General features: G+C 42.6%; 1 protein-coding gene across 1 annotated transcript in view; it reads right to left on the bottom strand.

Annotated features, from left to right (window-relative positions):
- The window catches only part of PPEF1 (protein phosphatase with EF-hand domain 1), a 67,676-nt gene that overhangs the window by 14,833 nt on the left and 33,108 nt on the right, over positions 1-19,735 (bottom strand). The window contains exons 5-7 of the mRNA XM_067556477.1: positions 11,236-11,414; positions 9,507-9,621; positions 6,437-6,483 (exon numbers count right to left, since the gene is read on the bottom strand). Of these exons, the coding sequence (XP_067412578.1) occupies positions 6,437-6,483; positions 9,507-9,621; positions 11,236-11,414 (341 nt within the window). The remainder of the gene's footprint in view (positions 1-6,436; positions 6,484-9,506; positions 9,622-11,235; positions 11,415-19,735) is intronic.

A 19,735-nucleotide genomic window follows, 5' to 3' on the forward strand; every position in this document is an offset into this window, starting at 1 on the left:
AATAGTGTTGTGAGGCTGTTTGCTGCTGGGCATCATTATTGTATCTTCTGGGTTAGTGGTTAATTAGCTTCCCTCTATTATCTGCCTTCTATTCAGCTTCAGGGTATCTCTAAACATCAATTTAACAGAGCATCAATTTAACAGAGTCTAATTTAGCAATACACAATTTAAAATGCCAACGCTTTGGATGAATGACTAAAAATGTTGTAATTTAACAAAGATGGATGCTCAGAATGAAGCATCTACAATTAAGAAAAGGTGAGGCAGTCTTTTTAAAAAGTGAAGCTAAATGTATCAGGCATGATACTATGCAAATCACTTCAACTGATTATCAGATTTATCATTTAAACCTATGCAACTCCTATCCTTCTTTTGTTTGTTAATGGTTTGGAGATGTGTGAATGCACTGTGGAAAAAAATCATAGAGATAGTAAACCAATAACTGTATTGAAAGCCATATCTGTAATTGAACCTTGCAAAAAGAGGTTAGCAGCCACGTTCAATCCACCAAGCTCAGTAGACAGCTGAGTTAATGGAATTCTTCAGCTGGGTGTTTAGACAGTTGTATCACTTTGTCCTGACTGATGCGGAGCTAACAGCACGTTATCTCAAAGGAAGAAATTCCTTTTAAGTTTAAGAATGTGGTGCTGATAGATTTGCAGATGGATCCCAGATGTAGTGCTGGCCAGATCCTCAGCTGAGATCCATTTTCTTCCACTGAACTAGGTTTTACATAAGTTGAGGGACTGGAGTGTGTGGGGTGGGATGAGGTGCAGCAGGGAGGAGGGAAAATTCATTCATGACCTGGGGCCCTTTTTGTGTGGAGCATTCCTGCGAAAAGTGATCACAAAATAGACATGGTCTATGAGTCACCCCAGCTCCCGAGGACACCCCTGACATAGAGTGTATCCTTGGTATGTGCAGAGCTGGCACAGGCAATTGTACACACACCTCCCCATGCAGGAGCCCCTGGCACCTAGGAGCGGATCATGGACATGTCAGGAAGGTGTCACTGGTGAATTTCTAAGCCTAAGGGCTGCTTAAATCTGTGTTGGGAACTGAACTATCCTCAGCAGCCTTAGGAGAGAGGAAGCACAAACCACCTCCTTGGTTCACGTGTTGGCTTCATGCCAACACAGGGATGAATCAGAGCCAGTGGTTCCAGTCCAGGGGTGATTTAGATTAATGCCTGGCTCAGAGGGCTGCAAGTGGTGATGCTGAATGACAGCCTAAGGCACATCTAGAGAGTTTTGTTGACCAAAGTCAGCTTTGGTCAACAAAACACTGCTGGTGTATAGGCTGCAATCACCCTCCCACCGATGCAACTGCCTTGTTTTTTCGACAAAATAAAACCACCTCGACGAGAGTAGAGCTTTTATTGACAAATGTTGATTGACAAAGCATCCATGTAGACACCATGCTTGCTTATGTTGCGGTAAATGGCCTCCAGGAAGTGTCCCACAATGCCCATCCTGACTGCTCTGGCCATCAATTTGAATTCGATTGCCTTCCAGCCACCCGCCCCTCCCTCCTTTAAAGTTCCGGGATGTTTTAATTCCACTTCCTGCTTGGTCAGCGTGGAGCGCTCACATCACATCTTCCCAGCTGACCATGGCGGTTCCATATAACAAACGCTCGCCCGCTTGAAGCGCACCGGAGCTGCTGGCCCTAATCGGCATTTAGGGAGAGTCAATTGTGCAGTCCCAGCTCTGCCCTAGCTGTAGGAACTATGATACCTACAGGCAAATTTCTCAAGCCATGGTGGAGAAGGGCTATGAACAGGACACGCTGCAGTGCTGAGCAAAAAATAAAGGAGCTGTAGCAAGGCTACCAGAAGACCAGGGAGGAAAACCATTGCTCTGGTGCAGAGCCAAAGAGCTGTTGCTTCTATAAGGAGATGGATCCCAATCTTAACGGCAACCCCACCTCCACCCCCAACATACCCATGGATACCTCCGCGGCCCTGAGGCCAGCAGACACCGGAATCAACCCTGATGAAGAAATCATTGAGGAGGAGGTGGAGTTGGAAGACGATCTGAAGCCGCGGACTGGTTCATTCGGTGAGGAGGGGAGTCAGGAGCTCTTCTAGACCCCGGAAGATTGCAGCCAGTTCCAGCCCTTTAGCTCTGGCGTGCCAGATGCAGGAGAGGGCTGATCAGTAAGTGTTTTTTTAATCAGATGCTGCTTATGTATGTGAGGTAAAACCGTCCATTGTTTTTTTGCATTATAGAGGTGGTTGAAGGGATAGAAATGCACAACAGAAGATGTGTTTGCAAGTGCTTCCCATTCCCCCTTTTCAGCTAAGCAGTGTGGCAGAGAAGCATGTTAATGCACGCCAAAATTTTGCAGGAATCCTCCAGAGAGATCTCAAGAAAACTTTCCTGGAAGTACTCCCAAATCCACTGCCGAAGGTTCCTTGGCAGAGCAGCTTTCTTCCTTCCGCCGTTGAAGGAAACTTTGCCGCCCCAATCAGCAATCACTTGTGCAGGGACCAAAGTGGCACATAGGTGAGCAGCATAGGGACCCGGTCTGAAGCTGTTCACATGAAGGAGATGCACCCTAGCATCCCTGCTTACTCTGAGGAGTGAGATATCAGCTTCTATGGGCCCCACCTGCAGAAAATGGTGGCACAATTTACAATTTTGTCCTTCTCAATCTGCATCGAGACCCCAAATAGCTTTTCACCCATAACTTCTTCCCCAGCTTTATGGCCCCCTCAACCTCTCCCTCTCCCTCTCCTGGGAGAACCTCACCAAGCCTGTAAAGCTGTGTGCTTGTCAGGGGACAGTGAGGGACAGGTATATTTAATGGTAATGCGTCAGTGCTGTTATTGCACTCACAATAATGTTACTGTTCATTGTTTATTGTACTTCTATAGATGTGGCCTTGGCAGTCAAACATCCAACTCCCACTCAATGGCTGCAGCTGATAAGAAAACAATCTCGGAGGAGCAAAGAGGAGATGTTCCAAGAACTCCTTCACTCCTCTGAGGTGGACAAGAAAGAAAACGGGACCTGGAGACAAATGGATCACCAGGACAGAAAGGAAAACCAGAGGAGTGATGGCAGGTCATGAGCACATGATGAAAGCCATGGAGGAACAAATGGAGCTGCTAAAGTCACTAATCATGCTGCAGACTGAAATCATGCATGCTTCCCCACCCTCCTCCCCCCCGCAGCCAATACAGAACTACTATCCGTGCCCTCCACAGACTCCACCCCACATGCCTACCAAAGTCCCGGACCGTCTCAGTACCCCCTTCACTCCACTGCTTCAGAACAGCTACCAGAACGATAGCTGGACTTACACCCAATTGTGATAGCTCACACTGCCCCTAACCGTTTTCTCCCCTCCAGCCCCATTTTTGTGTTTGTTGTCAAATAGTGTTATAACATTTGAACAATGAGCACTCTTTATTTGTTTCTTGCACACGCTGATTGCACCTGTCATTGATACACATGCAAGCTAGATAGCAGTCAGCATGACACATTGCTGTGTACAAAGACGCCTTACTGGGGCTCATCATCAAAAGAGTTCTGCACGACTTCCCTGATTCTAATGACTTCCCATTATGCCCCTCTAACAGCCCTGGCATCAGGCTGCCTCTGTACTTCATCTAGCGGCAAACTTTTCACTCTCAGCTTCATAAATTATGGAGCACACTGCAAGCGGCTATATCCATGGGAATATTATCCTCACTGAGATCTAGCCAACCATAAAGGCACCTCCAGCAAGCCTTTAATCTGCCAAATGCACATTCAATGGTCATTCGGCACCTGCTCAGCAGGTTATTGAAATGCTCTGTGCTGCTATCCAAGTTGCCTGTATAAATCTTCATGAGCCATGGCAGTAAGGGGTAGGCTGGGTCTCCCAAGATCACTATTGGCATTTCAACAGCCCCCAGTGGAATCTTTTGGTCTGGAAAGAGCGTCCCTGTTTGCAGCTTTCTGTACAAGCCAGTGTTCCTGAAGATGCATGCATCATGTACCTTCCCTGACCAACCCGTGTTGATGTCGGTGATATGCCCACAATGATCCACAAGCGCATGGAGCACCATAGAGAAGTACCCTTTCTGTTGATGTACTCCATTGCAAGATGGTCTGGGACCAAAATTGGGATATGCGCGCCATCTATCACCTTGCCACAGTTAGGGAATCCCATCGCTGCGAAGCCATCCACTATTTCACGCACATTGCCCAGAGTCACAGTCCTTCAAAGCAGAATGTGATTAATAGCCCTGCACACTTGCGAAAACACAATGCCAGCGGTGGACTTCCCAACGCCAAATTGATTAGCGACTGACCGGTAGCAGTCTGGCATTGCCAGCTTCCACATGGTAATCTCCACACGCTTCACCAAGAGGGCAGCTCTCATTCTGGTGTCCTAGCACCACAGGGCAGAGGCAAGCTCTGCACAGAGTTTCACAAAGGTGGGTTTGCACATTCGAAAGTTCTGCAGCCACTGCTCGTCATTCCAGACCTGTATAATGATGTGATCCCACCACTCAGTGCTTCTTTCACATGCCTAAAAGCAGCGGTTTACCATGCTCCGTGTATGCGAACAGTAATGTGGTGCTGTTTGTTTGCATGGCACACAACAGATCAAGCTCCTCAGGTTCCAGTTCTGATTGGGCGGTCAGGATATACTGCGCAACCAGCCGTGATGTTTTCAGAACACTAACAGCAAAAGTGGAGGATCCGTCCTTTCAGACAGAGATGGTGGGCGCGCAGGAAACAGGGACCGTTGAGAAATGCCACAAAACGCAATCAGAAACGCATGGAATGATAGGATTGAATTCAATGCATCATGGGATGTAGAGCCCATACCCATGATGCACTATTCCTAGTGGCACAAAGTGGTGAGTTGCACTGCTGGATAGCTGCCCGCAGTGCACTGCTCTTAATGTCAATGCTAGAGCACCGAGTGTGGATGTGCTTTGGCGACACTGAGTGCTGTGTGTAATAGTTTAAAAGGGTACATCATATGCAGGGCTATTTGTAGCTTTAAATGTTCAAATATTCACCCCAAAATAGTGTTTTACCATGCCATGTGTTTTCATTATTGAAACTAAGCTGAATCTAACCCTTCTATCATGCAGTTCTAATATGCAATTTGGAAATGGAAAAGTTGTCTTATTGAAATCAGCTCAAAAGCAGGGAAGCAAAGAAGTAGCTAAAAGTGATAACTTAACATGGAAAGTTGACCTCTGCATAGGTCAGTATTGTATTAATTTTTTTTTAATTAGGTTTCTGCTTGGACACAATATTCAAGTTTGCAGCTGACAGATGATGAGTGGAAAGTGTAATTGAGCCAGTTAAAGAGGGATTACATCATTCAAGCACCTGGATTAACTCATGCCAGCTTTGGTTCAGTGCAGATGAATACAGAATAACCAGTCACAAAAAGAAATCAGAGGGAGTATCTGTTAAATTGAAAGGTGGTGAATCATACTGAAAAGAAAAGAAATTTGGAACTTATTGTAGGAAAAATTTCTTATGCCTTCAGCTAAATATACAACTGCAGAGAAGACAGCCTGGAGTTTTATTTTTTCCACATTAGCAAAGCATAATTATGTTTTATTTAAGATGAAACACATGAACAGCTGCTGAAGGCTAAATGGAGGATGCCTAAGATATTTTCATTTTGTGCAAAACTACATGACTGCTTTCAAAAATGGGAAAGCTTTAAAGCTGGTAAAAGTGCTCTGCACTTCACTTCCTGTAAATAATAATAATAATAAGGACTTTGGCAGATATTGATTGGAAGTGTAAATTGGTTTGGAGAGGTTTGAGAAAACTGCTGCCTTCTTCATGATAGCTAAATCAGCCATGATGTAGGGTTACATCAAGGATGAATTTGACTCGTCTTTGAAGAACTGAGCCTTTACAAAATATACAGTAGCCCCAGGACTTTGTAGAAGGTAGAAGCAGCCATCTTTTATTTTGGTTTATCGCGCCAGTCCAGGGGTTCTCAAACTGGGGGTTGTGACCCTTCACGGGTCGCAAGGTTATTATGGGGGGGGGACGGGGAGTCATGAGTTTTCAGTCCCTGTGCATGCCGATAAGGATGGCATGGCATGGCATGGGGGGAGGGTCATCACTTTTGTGTGTGTGTGTGCGGGGGGGTCATCACAGCCTGAAATATTTTCAAAGGGGGTCCCAGCAAAAAAGGTTTGAGAACCCCTGCTATGGTCTATGCCCTGTGCTTGACATTAGTCAAACTGTCAGACAGCCAGACACACCCAGATTTCTCTTTTCACAATGGCCAGTTGGTTGCAGAAATGGAAAGATGGCAGTAGTCCAAGACCTGGCACAACCTACTGTTCTGTGAATATAGCTCACATATACAGTTCCTAACAATACCTATGTGGCATGCAGATACTTTCCTAGCACCAGCCCTAGGAGTGAAAATGCTCAAGAATAAAGCATCTAATTACCTTGTAGAATATCAGCAAAAGATCATCCAGTTTTCCATGCAAATCACCTAGAGGGAACAGGATATTCAAAGTTTTCTAACAAGGCCTGTTATCTCATACAGATTAAACGAGACAATGGGAATTAAAAACTACAGTAGGTGTCAATATGATTTTCCCTTGTAGAACTGTCCTTGTACTTGGATTATACAGGATACATTTTCAAAGAGGTATGCCTGAGCTGCACACCTAATCTGGCAAATACACACTTAAGTGAGCCTCCAATAGCCTTGCATGAAGCGTTAATCTTTTTATGTGGGAGTGTTGGAGGGTAGACGATAAGTTGCACCCTGGAAAAAAGTTAGCTAATTGAAGAGCTATTATTATGAATCTTAGTTCACCTATCTGGTGCTTTGTTAGCAGTGATGGGTGCCCTAGAAATACTTATGAGAAAAAGACAGGAATCTAGAAATAACTGTTCAGCATATATATGAGCATAGCCAATATGAACGCTGGCACTTACGCAGATGGCCATGCTTAATCGAGCAACTAAATTAACGTATGTGTACATGTAAATTAATGGGATTTTTAAATACTATTTTTTTTTTAAAACATCACTTGGTCATCTGACATATATATCTTCTGTTCTATTTGTCTAATTCAGGGCCAGAGTTTGGCTGTTATGGGTGGGGATGGGCAGAGAGTATAATAGGGTGACCAGATAGCAAGTGCAAAACATGGAGACAGGGGGTAGGGGATTATAGGAGCCTATACAAGACAAAGCCCCGAATACTGGGACTGTCCCTATAAAATCGGGACATCTGGTCACCCTAAGTATAAATAATCTTTCCAAGAATGAGATGCACCAATAATCTCAGTTTTAGCTCTGTGTGAAGGGTTGCTTGTGGAATAGAATACTACTCAACAGGAGGAATTCACCCCTGTGTAAAGGGATCCTGCACCACTTCAAGTCTTCAAAGTAGATTTTAAGTGGAATTTAACTGGTGTCTAGGCCCCCTCTGCATAGGAGTGAATTTCACCTGGATGAGAAGGGAGCCAGAATCGGGTTCTTATCTTGTATCTCATCATTCAAATAAACATAAAAAGTCTTCCAAATTTACATGAATATACTCAATGATTTCATGCTGTCACCATCAATACTAAAAAGGGATGGGCAGAGGCATTTCTACCCTGTTCATAGGGCATATATGCCATTCTGCTAGAGCCTGAATCAAGGCCAATTTTAGTAAATTAAAATGCACCCATAGACTTCAATGGGCTATGTGGTTCAGATAGGAAAATATTTCAGATTAATATTTAATCCTCAGTATCTATGTGGAGTTCAAAGGGGATCTGGAGCGGGAAAATCTTATTTTAAGAATCAATATTTTGGTCTCAACATCAGTAAAAATTAGGCTTTCATCTGCTACAAAACATCTTTTTGGTTTCAAAGGCCATTATTTATTTGAATGACAGGAAGGGAAATCTTTTAGATGCTGCTTAAATAGTGCAAATGAGGCTACAAATAGGAGGATATATGTATATTGATTAGCAAGAGCACTTGATCAGTCAACAAGTGTGAACACGCATTTCTTTGGTTCAGATTTTTTTGTTTTGTTTTTTTAAGTCTAGTGAACAATAGTTTACCTAAAAGACCTTGTTTAGGTACACAGCTGTGCATATAAAATCCCTTATTTGCAAATGCATTACATGCTTAACCAACTCTTACAAAAATGTTGGTATTTATCTGCACCTGCATTTGTACACTTTATAGGAACTTACTATTGTTTACAATGCACTCTCTAGAAAAGTGAGAGTTGTCAGTTACTGTAGCCATTACAATTCTGTTTTGCAGCTAAAACTTCCTACCCAAGATGTATTGTCTTTGTATCTATAATCTATGAAAGCGTAATCAAAATGGATGGATGGCGGGCACTTTTAATTCTGAAACTTCTCCCTGTGTCACACTATATCACTGTGTGAAGATAAATTAATTTCTTGTGTAAAGAAAAAGTAAGCCCTATAACAACATTAATCCTTTTAGGAGGCAGAAGGTTTAAAAGGTTATTACTCATCTCGTTACAAACAATATAATCTATTCCAGAGGCAGGCATGTTGCCAATCAAGGGTCTCATTTTGCCATCCCCATCAATGGCAGCAGTCATAGAGTAAGGTACAACTAAATGCAAGGATGGCTGAATTTGGCCTGAAATAAGTGAATTTCAGTGTACTGACTACACACGGGCAGCATGTTTCCATCAGATACTCCATAACTCTAATCTTATTAAATGGGAAATACAGGGGCAGAGTTTCATAACATTTCTACCCTTCAGCCCTATTAGGAAATTTTATTTACATCAACTAGGAAATTCTAGAAAGTTCCTAGTCATTTACTGAACACAGGATTTTATTCTCTTCATATATTTGATAGGAAGCATTGACCTAGAAGGAGCACAACCCAAGCATCGCTCCTTACTCAGTGAAACTCACTGAAATTATTGTTGAGCAAAACGTGATGGAAAGGTTCCTTTCTCAGGGTACGTCTTCACTGCCACAGCAGCAGGGATCGATCCCAGAAGCGCTCTCCGGTTGACACCATTAATCCACCTCCCATTGATGCAGTGCAGTGAAGACACCGCAGTATGGCAACGTAAGTCAGTCAACAGGAGACACGCATATCTCCCGTCAACCGCCAGTGGCAGTGTAGACTAACTCTCAAGGACATGAAAGTCAAGCAGTAATGCAGACAGTAAATGTTTACAGCACTAGGTGGCGTTTTCCATATGGATGCACAGCTTTAAAAAATAAATAAATAAATAAAAACTATATGGCAGGTTCCTTGTTTTAACACTGACTCATCTAGCAACATCTGATGGGGAAAAAAGAGAGGAGGTTTTTGGCTTTCTTAAAATATATCAGTGATGATCAACAGCATTATTTTTCTCTAGCTTGGAGAGATTTCTACTTTTCTAAAACCATCCACAAAATCACAGTGATGACTGCATTCAGGAATATCCGTATCATCTTCCAAACACAAGACTATCTTCAGGTATCATCCTGTGGCCAAAACTAGCTATATGCACTGTCACCTTACCACAGATAGTTATCTCCTTGGAGTAGGAGGTCGACAGATGAATGATGTTAGGCAATTGTTTAAGGACTTTCTTGGTTTCATGTAGCAGCTGTAGTACATAGCGGGCATGAAGCTGCTGTGAAAGGAATGTGGTGAGACAAAGGAGGCATATTAGAAACATATGTAGGCTATGCTATTTCATAAAAGTTCTGCCAACACAGAGACCCACCCACTACCAACAATTTTGCTACAGGTACTTGCCATTTAAAGTTCATTTACACTACACACATACTTTTTAAACACATTACAGAAAGCATGGTCTAGAGTGAAGAATCAGGGACTCATAAGAACATAAGAATATCTGTACTGGGTCAAACCAATGGTTCATCTAGTTCAGTATCCTGTCTAACGACAGTGGCCGATGCCAGATCTGCTTCAGAAGAAATGAACAGAACAGGGCAATGTATTAAGTGATCCATTACCTGCTCTCCAGTGCCAGGATCTGGCAGTCAGAGATTCAAGGACACCCGGAGCATGAGGTATTAGAATTTCCAAGTTCTAAGCCTAGCTTTCCCAGTGAATTGCTGTGGGGTTTTAGGGAAGTCACTTCACCTGTGTGCCTCAGTTTCCCCACCTGTACAATAGGCTTAATAGGTATCATTTTGAACATATAAAGGCTATACAAATTCTTGGTATTGTTAAACAACAAAAAATAGACTTCCTTTTAGCTGTGACTGAATCTTTAATAATGGGTAGCAAATTACAAAAGAAAGAAAGAAAAACAAGAGAGAGAAAACTAAAATTAGGGCTGTACAGTTAATAGTTCATCCATCTACCTTCTCTTTCTATAGAAGCATGAGAATGAAACTCTCCATCTTTAAAAATAATTCATTCAATCTCTTTGTTCCTCTCAGCTGCAAAAATATTTTCCCACTGAGATTCCTTTTTTCTCGTACTTCCTGCTCTGTTAATAGTATCTAGGATGATCCTGCCATCCAATGATTGCAGGCCTTTTAATTTAAAAATAGCCATATCAGTGCACCATCCAGCAGAAATTCTATTCTGACTTTCAACAGTTCAGCTCTGGAAGGCGTGCAGGGAGAGACCTCAGGCGGACCTACCGACAAGAAAGTCACAGGGGCCAATTACCCACATCTACAAAAAGTTTTGATCAAAAAATGAGCCTTAACTCCCACTTGGAACCAAGAAAGCTGGTGCTCAGGGATGAAGTCTGTGTTTGCTCATTTACTCTTTTATTTACCACAGCTCCTCTTTCCAGATCCATCACTCAAAATAAATACTGGAAGTAGCATTTACTCAGTAAATTTAAAACTGGGCTGGACTATTAATAGTTAGCACTGAAATTGCAGTTTGAAAGTTCAAATTAATCACTCCTAATAACACTCAACAATGTAAATATTAGCACCATTTTACAGATGGGGACACAGAAGCAAACAGGCAAAGGAATTTGCCAAAGAATAACACAAGAGAGTCAGTAGCAGAATCAACTTCAGCTTTCCTAGCTCCTTGACCCATTCTCAGTCCTTTATATCATAACAAATAATCAGTAAATGAACATCAGAGAATAATCCTGCATTGGCAGGAAGAGTAGAAAGACCTATTAGGTCATCTAGTTCACGTAACTTCTATGACCCTATAATTTCGTTTCCATAACAGCTTTTGACTTTACTTAAAGTTTAGCCATGACAGTCATAGTCTAAAACCAATCCAGTCCCAACTCCTAACTTGCCTGTTGATGCTTGAAAGCATGAAGAAGTGAATTAGTATCTGCAACAGTCAGGGGAAACGACAACCGAGGTCCATGATAGGAGTCTGGGATCTCTATCATCTGCTCATATTCTAGTAACTGTACATCGGAACCTGTGGTATTAAAATCACTGGGGCCACTGAAAAAATGAGAAATCAAATCTAGAAAAGGAAGAGGGAAAGACAATGCAGAAAATCCATTATCTTGGAAGGAAACACAAGTATCTCTTCTACTACTGAACGTACAATAATCACTGGTATTTGAACTGCTGCTGTAATAAAGTGATTAATTAGTTCCTGCCATTGTTTTGGGGATCAGCTACAACTTTCCAACAATTATTTCTGATTTGTTTTTAAAAAACAATGTCTAAAATCAGACTGAAAAATATTTTGCAGTAACATTCAACCACAGCCCGTAATTCTGGATTTGGAGAAATGTAACCATCCAGTCCTCCTTCCCTTCCCTCCGACATAGATTTGAAGTTTATTGTTGATCATCCTTCACCTGTTCACAACAATGAAAAGTTAAACTTTTAATGGGGTTTAAAGCCAATTGGTTTTGGTGTGGTTACTTTCCTATATATGAGAAATACCAAAAGCTCACTGAAGATTTAGGGCTTGTCTACACTCAAAATGCTACAGCAGAAGAGTTGTGTCACTGCAGCGCTTCAGCGTAGCTGCTACCTATGCCAATGGGAAGGCGTTTTCCTGTTGATGTAGGCAGGCCCGCTGATTGGGGGGGGGGGGGGAGGGAAGTGGGCAATTGCCCAGGGGCCCAGTAATTTAAAAGGGCCAGGGCCATGGGCGGCAGGTGAAGCTTCCCCTTGGGAAGCTAGCTCCCCATTCACCTCTTCCACCCGCAGCCCCACCTCCACTGCAGGCCCCACCCAGCTGCTCACTGCTCGCCATGTTCCCTCCTCTCTCCACCCCCATTAATCCCCCTGCCGTCACTTGCCCCCTGGGGGAAAGGGGTGTGTGGAACAAAGCAGGCTGAATGGGGGAGGGGTTGGGGCCCTGAGCAGAAGAGGCAGGATGCGGGGCTTTTCTCCCCAAGGGGATGCTTCACCCACGGTCATAAACCTCAGCCATCCCTTTCTAGGGGGTCATTGAGTGTTCTGCCCTGGGGCCAGGAATTGCTGTTGGCGGGCCTGGACACAGGTAATCCACCTCCCTGAAAGGCGGTAGCTAGATTGACGGAAGAATTCTTATGTCAACCTAGCACTGCCTGTGTGGGGACTGAGGTTTACTAAACTACGCTGCTCAGGGGTGTGGATTTTTCCTGAGGGACATAGTTAAACCAACTTAATTTTCTAGTGTAGATTAGGCCTTAAACAAACAAACCTTATTCTCTGACAACTATGTGACAATAGTGTTTCAATATCACAATTTCCACTATGGCTGAGACAATGTCACACCACGTGATGAGCTGTCATAAAACCATTGTCTGAACTCCAGTAAGTACAAGTGTGGCAGGAGAAAGAACCATACTTTGTTTTCCTATTCTTCCTGGAGTATGGAGAAGGTGGAAATATTTCTAACAGCTTCAATTCAGGGTGCTTTTTATATACATTAGTTTATATATGAGTATGTAGTGATTGAAGTGTTTGCTTTTTGCACATCATTGGTCTGCATCATTCCTTGCACAGAGAGCCAGCTAGCAGCAGCATCCTAATAAAAACATTCTCGTGGTTGCTAAGGTTGAGCTATGGTCTTTGCTCTTGTGAGGTTCCAGTTTTTAACAGCTTTCGTTTGGTTGTACTTGAGCTTAATTTTTTTTATAACCCTGATTAGACTTGATCTGAAATTCATAAAAAAGGGTTTATTTATTATTTATCCTCATAGCCAAAGAACTGGATGCAACATAAAACTCACAGCAGCTGAACCCTTCACTGCATTCACATACATATTTTATATCATTCATAACTGTAACTGAGCTTCTGCAGTAGCATACATCATCATCATATAGGCAAAGTTCAACTTGACCAGCAACTGGAGAAAATTCAAAATGAGAAGTGTTATGTGAATGAAGAGAAAGAAACACTTTTCCTTCTTAAATGCTTACCCCATTCAAACCCCGGGTCTATGTTAATCCAACTGGAACAAAGCATCAAGCAGCCACACTAAGGGCTTGATCCTACAAGGTGCTGAGCACTCCCAATTTCCTGTGACTGCCTCATGGGAGCTGCGTGCACTCACCATCTTGCAGAATGTTCCATAACTGACTATACCTTAAGAGTGCCTTCCTCTTTATAGGGTAATAACCAAATCTAGGTTAAACAGACTCCAAGGAACAATATCCCAAGTGTTTACATGGAATCAATTTTGCCATGAAAAGCATAGTGAGGCCTGATCATCCTAACCAGTGTGTACACCAGCTCTTACTGACAAGTCTGCAGGAGAATAGTTCAGGATGTAGTTACTATCAAGTTAACAAGAAGTATCTTGAAGATATCACACTGAAATGGGTTCTCCGTCCTCTCACCTCTGTGCTCTGATTGGTTCCTGTCCCCAGAGATCCCCATCACCTTTCCATCTTCTTACAATTACATGCACCCTATCTACATGCCTAACCTCAGGCTTTGCAAGGTCTCCTTCTGCTCCTTCAAAAGGGCTGGTTTAACCCAGCCTTTACCCCCACTTTTGAGCAATTCCCTTTTAAAGTTAAATTTTATTTATTAGAAGGGGATTGCATGCAGGGGCAGGCAGGGAATCAGGTCAGAAACAGAGGTATCCATGTTTGTTGTGGGCATATGGATGAGGAATTCTAGGAACAGTAACCAATCAGAGCAGGGATTTATAGTGACCAGAGCTGGGAGATTTACATAACTGCTGAGCTGTTACTGAGAAATAAGCATAGAGTAACTCTGTAAATCAGACCTCTACCCCAAGCCAGCATGCAGGCATCTGCATCACTGAAAAATAAACATATAACTGTGGGTCAATAACTGTACAGCATCCTGTGTTCTTGACTAGTGGGGAGGGCTCTCTTTCAGGGTGGCATGCATATACTAAACAAACCAATTCCTCACTGCATGTGACCAAAAGATCAAGACAAAGTCTATCTAAGTTTTTTTTTTAAATGTGTTCCCATACAGCAGTCTGTTACCAACAGTCCTTAGAAAGGTTCTTTTTTATTTAAATGGTGGAAATTACCAAGAATATGTACCATGCCATTTGTTTAATATTAATTTTCTTTTCTCCTCATAGAGATCCTGGAGATAGATTGAAATGCTGGGCAGGTACATTTACAAAGCCTTTTTAAAAACAAAAACAAAAACACAGCTAAAAGGGCTTTTACACTTCCCTCCCACAGACCTCTTTGAAAATCAACTCCAAACACCACCAGAATAACCAGACTGCTAAGTGAACAATTTACACAGCTATATAGTATCTCACTTGTGACGCTGAAACTACTCTGACATCAGGAAGAGGAGGAGGAAATCAGAAATAGCTAAGAGTAAAACATCAAAAGGGCAATTTCCAAGAGGCAAGCGATCACAATTTTTTAAAAACATTTTTAAAAAAACCCACAGAGAAGTAAACTTACACTGTGATTTCTCGGGGGATTAATTATAGTATAAGAAAGAACAGGGTCTGTAAGATCTTCAAAGATCCCCCAGCCTTCTCTTCTTTCTTGCACACAGAACTATTGAACAGGACAGGCAATCTCTGCTTTTACTAAGAATCTCACAAGGGTCCAATACAGTAGTTCTTGGGGAGGAACTGACTAGCGCTGAGTGAATATATTTTTCAGTTCAAGATTCGAACGGAAAAATCTAGGAAAAAAGTCAGATTTGAATAAAAACGGATTTAAACAAAAATTGTCAAAATGAAAAACTTGACAAATCTATTTTTTGAATTCACTGAAATGTTTTAGGTTTGCACAAAACTAATTTTTCCCCCAGTTTTTCATTTTGATTTGGTCTTTTTCAGGTATTTTTCACTCTTTTTTGTTTGTTTTTTTTTGCCTGGCCAAATTTCAGAACAGAACACTGTTTCAAAACAAAAGATTAAATCAAAGCATTTTGAAGTGGCTGAAACTAAGCATTTTGACTTAAAAAAAAAATTTTTTTTTTAAATTGAAACAATTTGTCAAATCGATCCAAACTGCAAATAATTCTGGAGTCACAAAAAATGTATCTGTCAGCAAAATTATTGTTCATCAGAAACATTTTGCCTCGCTCTACCCAGGACTTTTTAGCCCTGTTTCTATTACCCTAAGTTAAGGGAGCATGTGTTGAGGAAACCAGCAGCAGGATTCTTTTTACCAGATCTTGGGCTTCCTAAAACCTTTGGACAATTGTTCAGGCTGATTTGTAGCTTCTCTCTTCACTATGCTCACATTCACAGTAGGTCTTTCCTTAAGGCCCTCAGTCAGCAAGAATTTAAGCACTGGTTTAAGAATAGCCTTATTCAGAAAAGCATTTTAAATATCTGCTTATATCCCAGTAAAGTCAGGTTCTTAAATGCTTTGTTTAACAGGGATGGACTTAAGTATGTGCTTTAAGTTAAACACGCGCCTAAGTGTGTTGCTGAATCAGGACATAAGGGCTTGTCTACACTTGAAACGCTACAACAGCACAGCCACAGCTGTGCTGCTGTAGAGCTTCGGTGTAGACGCCACCTACGCTGATGGGAGAACCCCTCCCATCAGCCTAGGTAATCCACCTACTTGAGAGGTGGGTAGCTAGGTTGACGGAAGAGTTCTGTCAACCTAGCACTATATACACTGGGGTGGGGGCAAGGTTGGCTTAACTATGCCGCTCAGGGGAGTGGATTTTTCACACCCCTGAGCGACATAGCTGGGGTGACCTAACTTTTTTAGTGTAGCCCAGGCCTAAATGTTGACTTAACAAGCTTAGTTTAAAAAAAAAAAAAAACAAAAACAAAAAACCAACAACAAAAAAAACTGCACATTTTCACATTTTCAGTATGCAAACACTTGCCTAAAATTAAACCAATTCCCTTTGGTGCAAGGCCTTGTGCTGCCTCTCAATGAGAACTATTTCCATGCCAAACTGCAACTTTCAATCCTCGGTTTTTTTCAGCAGTAGGCCTGCTAAGATTTTTTTTTTTTTTAAATGGGAAGCATGTATTTTTGAACCTCTCCTATGGCAAGTTGTATACCTTTTTACACTCAAAAAACACCACCACAAAGAGTTAGCTCTAGGCAGACACCAAGCCTCAAATGTTTCAACCCAAAAGATAAAACTTTCTCAAAACTATATGATTGTGAAAATTGAGCTTTACCATGAAAGCTATTTTTTTAACCTTAACTATAATAGTTGCTGCCACTCCTACTATAATTAATAATATTTGCTCATAACACGGGTCGACCTCATAGGAGAGATAAGGGGCAATTTACACCCTTTACTCTTCTGTGTGGGTACAAGAGGTGAGCCATGTCTTCTTTCTAAGTAGTTAAAGTGTTTATTAGACCTTTACCTGAGAAAGTCAATATACATAGATTTACCTTGGCTAATTAGGGAAGACACCTCAGACTTGGTTCAATCTAATTTACAAACAACTGAATAGCCAAACTATCCAACCCAGCATCCTAAAAACTCTGGATTCGGCAGGGTTCAGAAGGTGAAGTGAAATATACCATTAGCACACATAACTAGTAGATGATATGAACGTCATTAGATTTTCTTCAAGTGAGCCACTTTATTCCCATAAAATCCCATAAGAAAAGTAGGTCATTTTCAGACTGCAGTTATCTGTAATAATGTACTATACAAAAAAATTAATTGCAGGACTACCTTATTCTCCATCTTGGCTCTGGAGCATGGCTCAGATGTACTTTCTCCTTCAAAAAGAGTGCACTGTTCATTAGGCACTCTAGGCAGTTTCAGAGAGAACTGTGGTTTCTAATTGTTGCCATTAGAACACTGAACCACTTATGATTTTGATGGTTTTATTCTGCAATCAAAGTGCCTTGTGTGCATTTTAATTGGAATAATCAATGGCTGGCCCAGATGAAAGAGAAGTGAGCTTTCATATTCTTTTATGATTCAGTAAGATGGGGACTGCCTCCTTCTTAGCACAGCTAGGTTCAGAGTTGCTTATGTCTCTACAGACGTTCTAAACAAATTGATGTTTGTTTTCCAGAAGTCAATTTCAAGCTGTACCTCTGTGCAGAACTTGCACTTCAAAGGCTACTTTTATCCAAGGATCCCAGAACACTTTAAAGATCAAAGACTAGTCTTACATTGCCTGATTATAGCTGGTTGCAAAATGTTATAACATAGCCCAATATACATTTTAATTTGATCATTTTTAATTGTTCACATTCTGAATGGTTTTTTATTCCTTGAATCCTGTGCACTACTCACACCAGTCATATCACCAAAGTGAAATTACAGTATGTTCTTGTTGTGGTCTTTCCGCCTGAATCTTCTCTGGTTTCCAACCCTCTGGTTCTACAGCTTCTCCCTTCAGTGGCTGTTCCCCTTAATTTTCAGAATCTCATTCCCACAGGGATCAGAGAAGAAGGATGGCAGGATAACAAAGGGATCCAAATTATCTCTGGTAAGTCTGTTCCAGCCGAGGCCTTATCTACAGTACATAGCTTTTGTCAACAGAAGTCAACTTTTGTCGACAAAACAGTGGAAAGAAGGGACTGAGGGGGCATAGGGCCGGCAGTCTCTCATATACCGTGGCATGCGCGCTGGACTCCAGGAGGCACCAGAGCCAGCCCTATGGGGTCTGCTAAGGGGAAAAAAGTTCCGGGAACCGTGCCCGGTGGCGTGCATTCACCTATAGTGGAATGGACATGAGCAACACATCTCAAAGAACATCAGTTACTGGTAAGTAACCTTGTTTTTTTGTCTTATACATGGTGGTTGCTGCTCAGAGTGACCGTACATCCTATTTTGGCCAAGAGTCCATTTTTTAAGCCCTGTCCCGGATGTCCCTACTTTTTTTTGGCAAAATTGGGCATTTGTCCCATTTGCTCTTGCCAACTAATGATCAGTGTTGCACAAAAAAAGTGGTGCACATCCCCCTAGTGGGGTGCGGAGGAAGGTTTGGGGAGTGGTAAGTGCCAACGCCAGCCCCGCACAGCAGGGATTGGGCGAACAATGATGCCAGGCAGCTCGGGCAAGCAACTCAGGGGAGTGGGGGGAGGGCTTGGGAGAGTGGCTTGGGCCAGGGGATTCCCCCTGTGGGGGGGAGGCTTAGGCCAGGGGGTTCAGATGAGCCCCACATGGGAAGAGGGCAGGGGGCTTGGGCAAGCCCAGTGCAATGTCCCATTTCCCTTTGGCAAATATAGTCACTCTATTGCTGTTGGAATTCATACACAAAGGCAATCAGCATATTTGCAGAGTACAATTCACACTCAGGCAGCAATCACTACAAGGATCATTCCAGGAAGCAAATAAATAAAGCCTGGCTGAATGAATTACAGGAAGATACATTACTGGGGCTCATTATCAAAATGCTGCTTCAAAGCCTCCCTGATTTGAACAGCCTCCTATTAAGTCCCTCTAATAGCCCTGGTATCTGGCTGCTCAAAATCAGCCATTAGGCGATCTGCCTCAACACTCCACCACTGTGGAAACTTTTCGCCCTTAGCTTCACAAATGTTATACAGAGCACAGCAGGCTGCTATGACCATGGGAATATTATCCTCATTGAGGTCTAACCTGCCAAAAAGGCAATGCCAGTGACCTTTTATCTACCAAAGGCACATTCAACAGTCATTCTGCACCTGCTGAGCCTGTTGTTGAAGTGTTTCTTGCTACAGACAAGGTTTCCGGTGTAAGACTTCATAAGCCACAGAGTAAGGGGTAGACTGGGTCTTCCAGGATCACTATGTGCATTTCAACATCACCCACTGGAATCTTCTGGTCCGGAAAGAAAGTCCCTGCTTGCAGCTTTATATACAGGCCAGTGTTCCTGAAGATGCATGTGTCATGCACCTTCTATGACCACCCTGCATTGATATCAGAAAATGACCCCAGTGATCCACCAGCACCGGCAATACCAAGAGAAGTACCCCTTTCTATTGATGTAGTCTGTCGCAAAATGGTCTAGGGCCAAAATTGGAATGTGTGCGCCATCTATCGCCCTGCCACAGTTAGGGAATCCTACTGCCACAAAGCCATCCACTATTTCCCGCACATTGCTGAGAGTCACAGTCCTTCATAACAGGATTCGATTAATGGCCCTGCACACTTGCATGATCGCAACCCCCACAGTGGACTTTCCAATTCCATATTGATTTGCAGCTGACTGGTAGCAGTCTGGAGTTGCCTGTTTCCACAAATGGATCAGCACACGCTTCTCCACTGAGAGGGCAGCTCTCAATTTGGTGTCCTTGTGCCGCAGGACAGGGGTGAGGTCTGCACACAGTTCCAGAAAGGTGGATCTGAAAGTTCTGAAGCCACTGCTCATCATCTCATACCTGCATAACAATGCGACCCCACCACACAGTGCTTGTGTCCCAAGCCTAATAGCGATGGTCCATTGTGTGCAGCTGT

This window comes from Emydura macquarii, unplaced genomic scaffold (assembly GCF_026122565.2).
Source record: "Emydura macquarii macquarii isolate MOO-44397 ecotype Brisbane River unplaced genomic scaffold, CSIRO-AGI_Emac_v2 contig_1786, whole genome shotgun sequence".
Lineage (NCBI taxonomy): Eukaryota > Metazoa > Chordata > Testudines > Chelidae > Emydura > Emydura macquarii.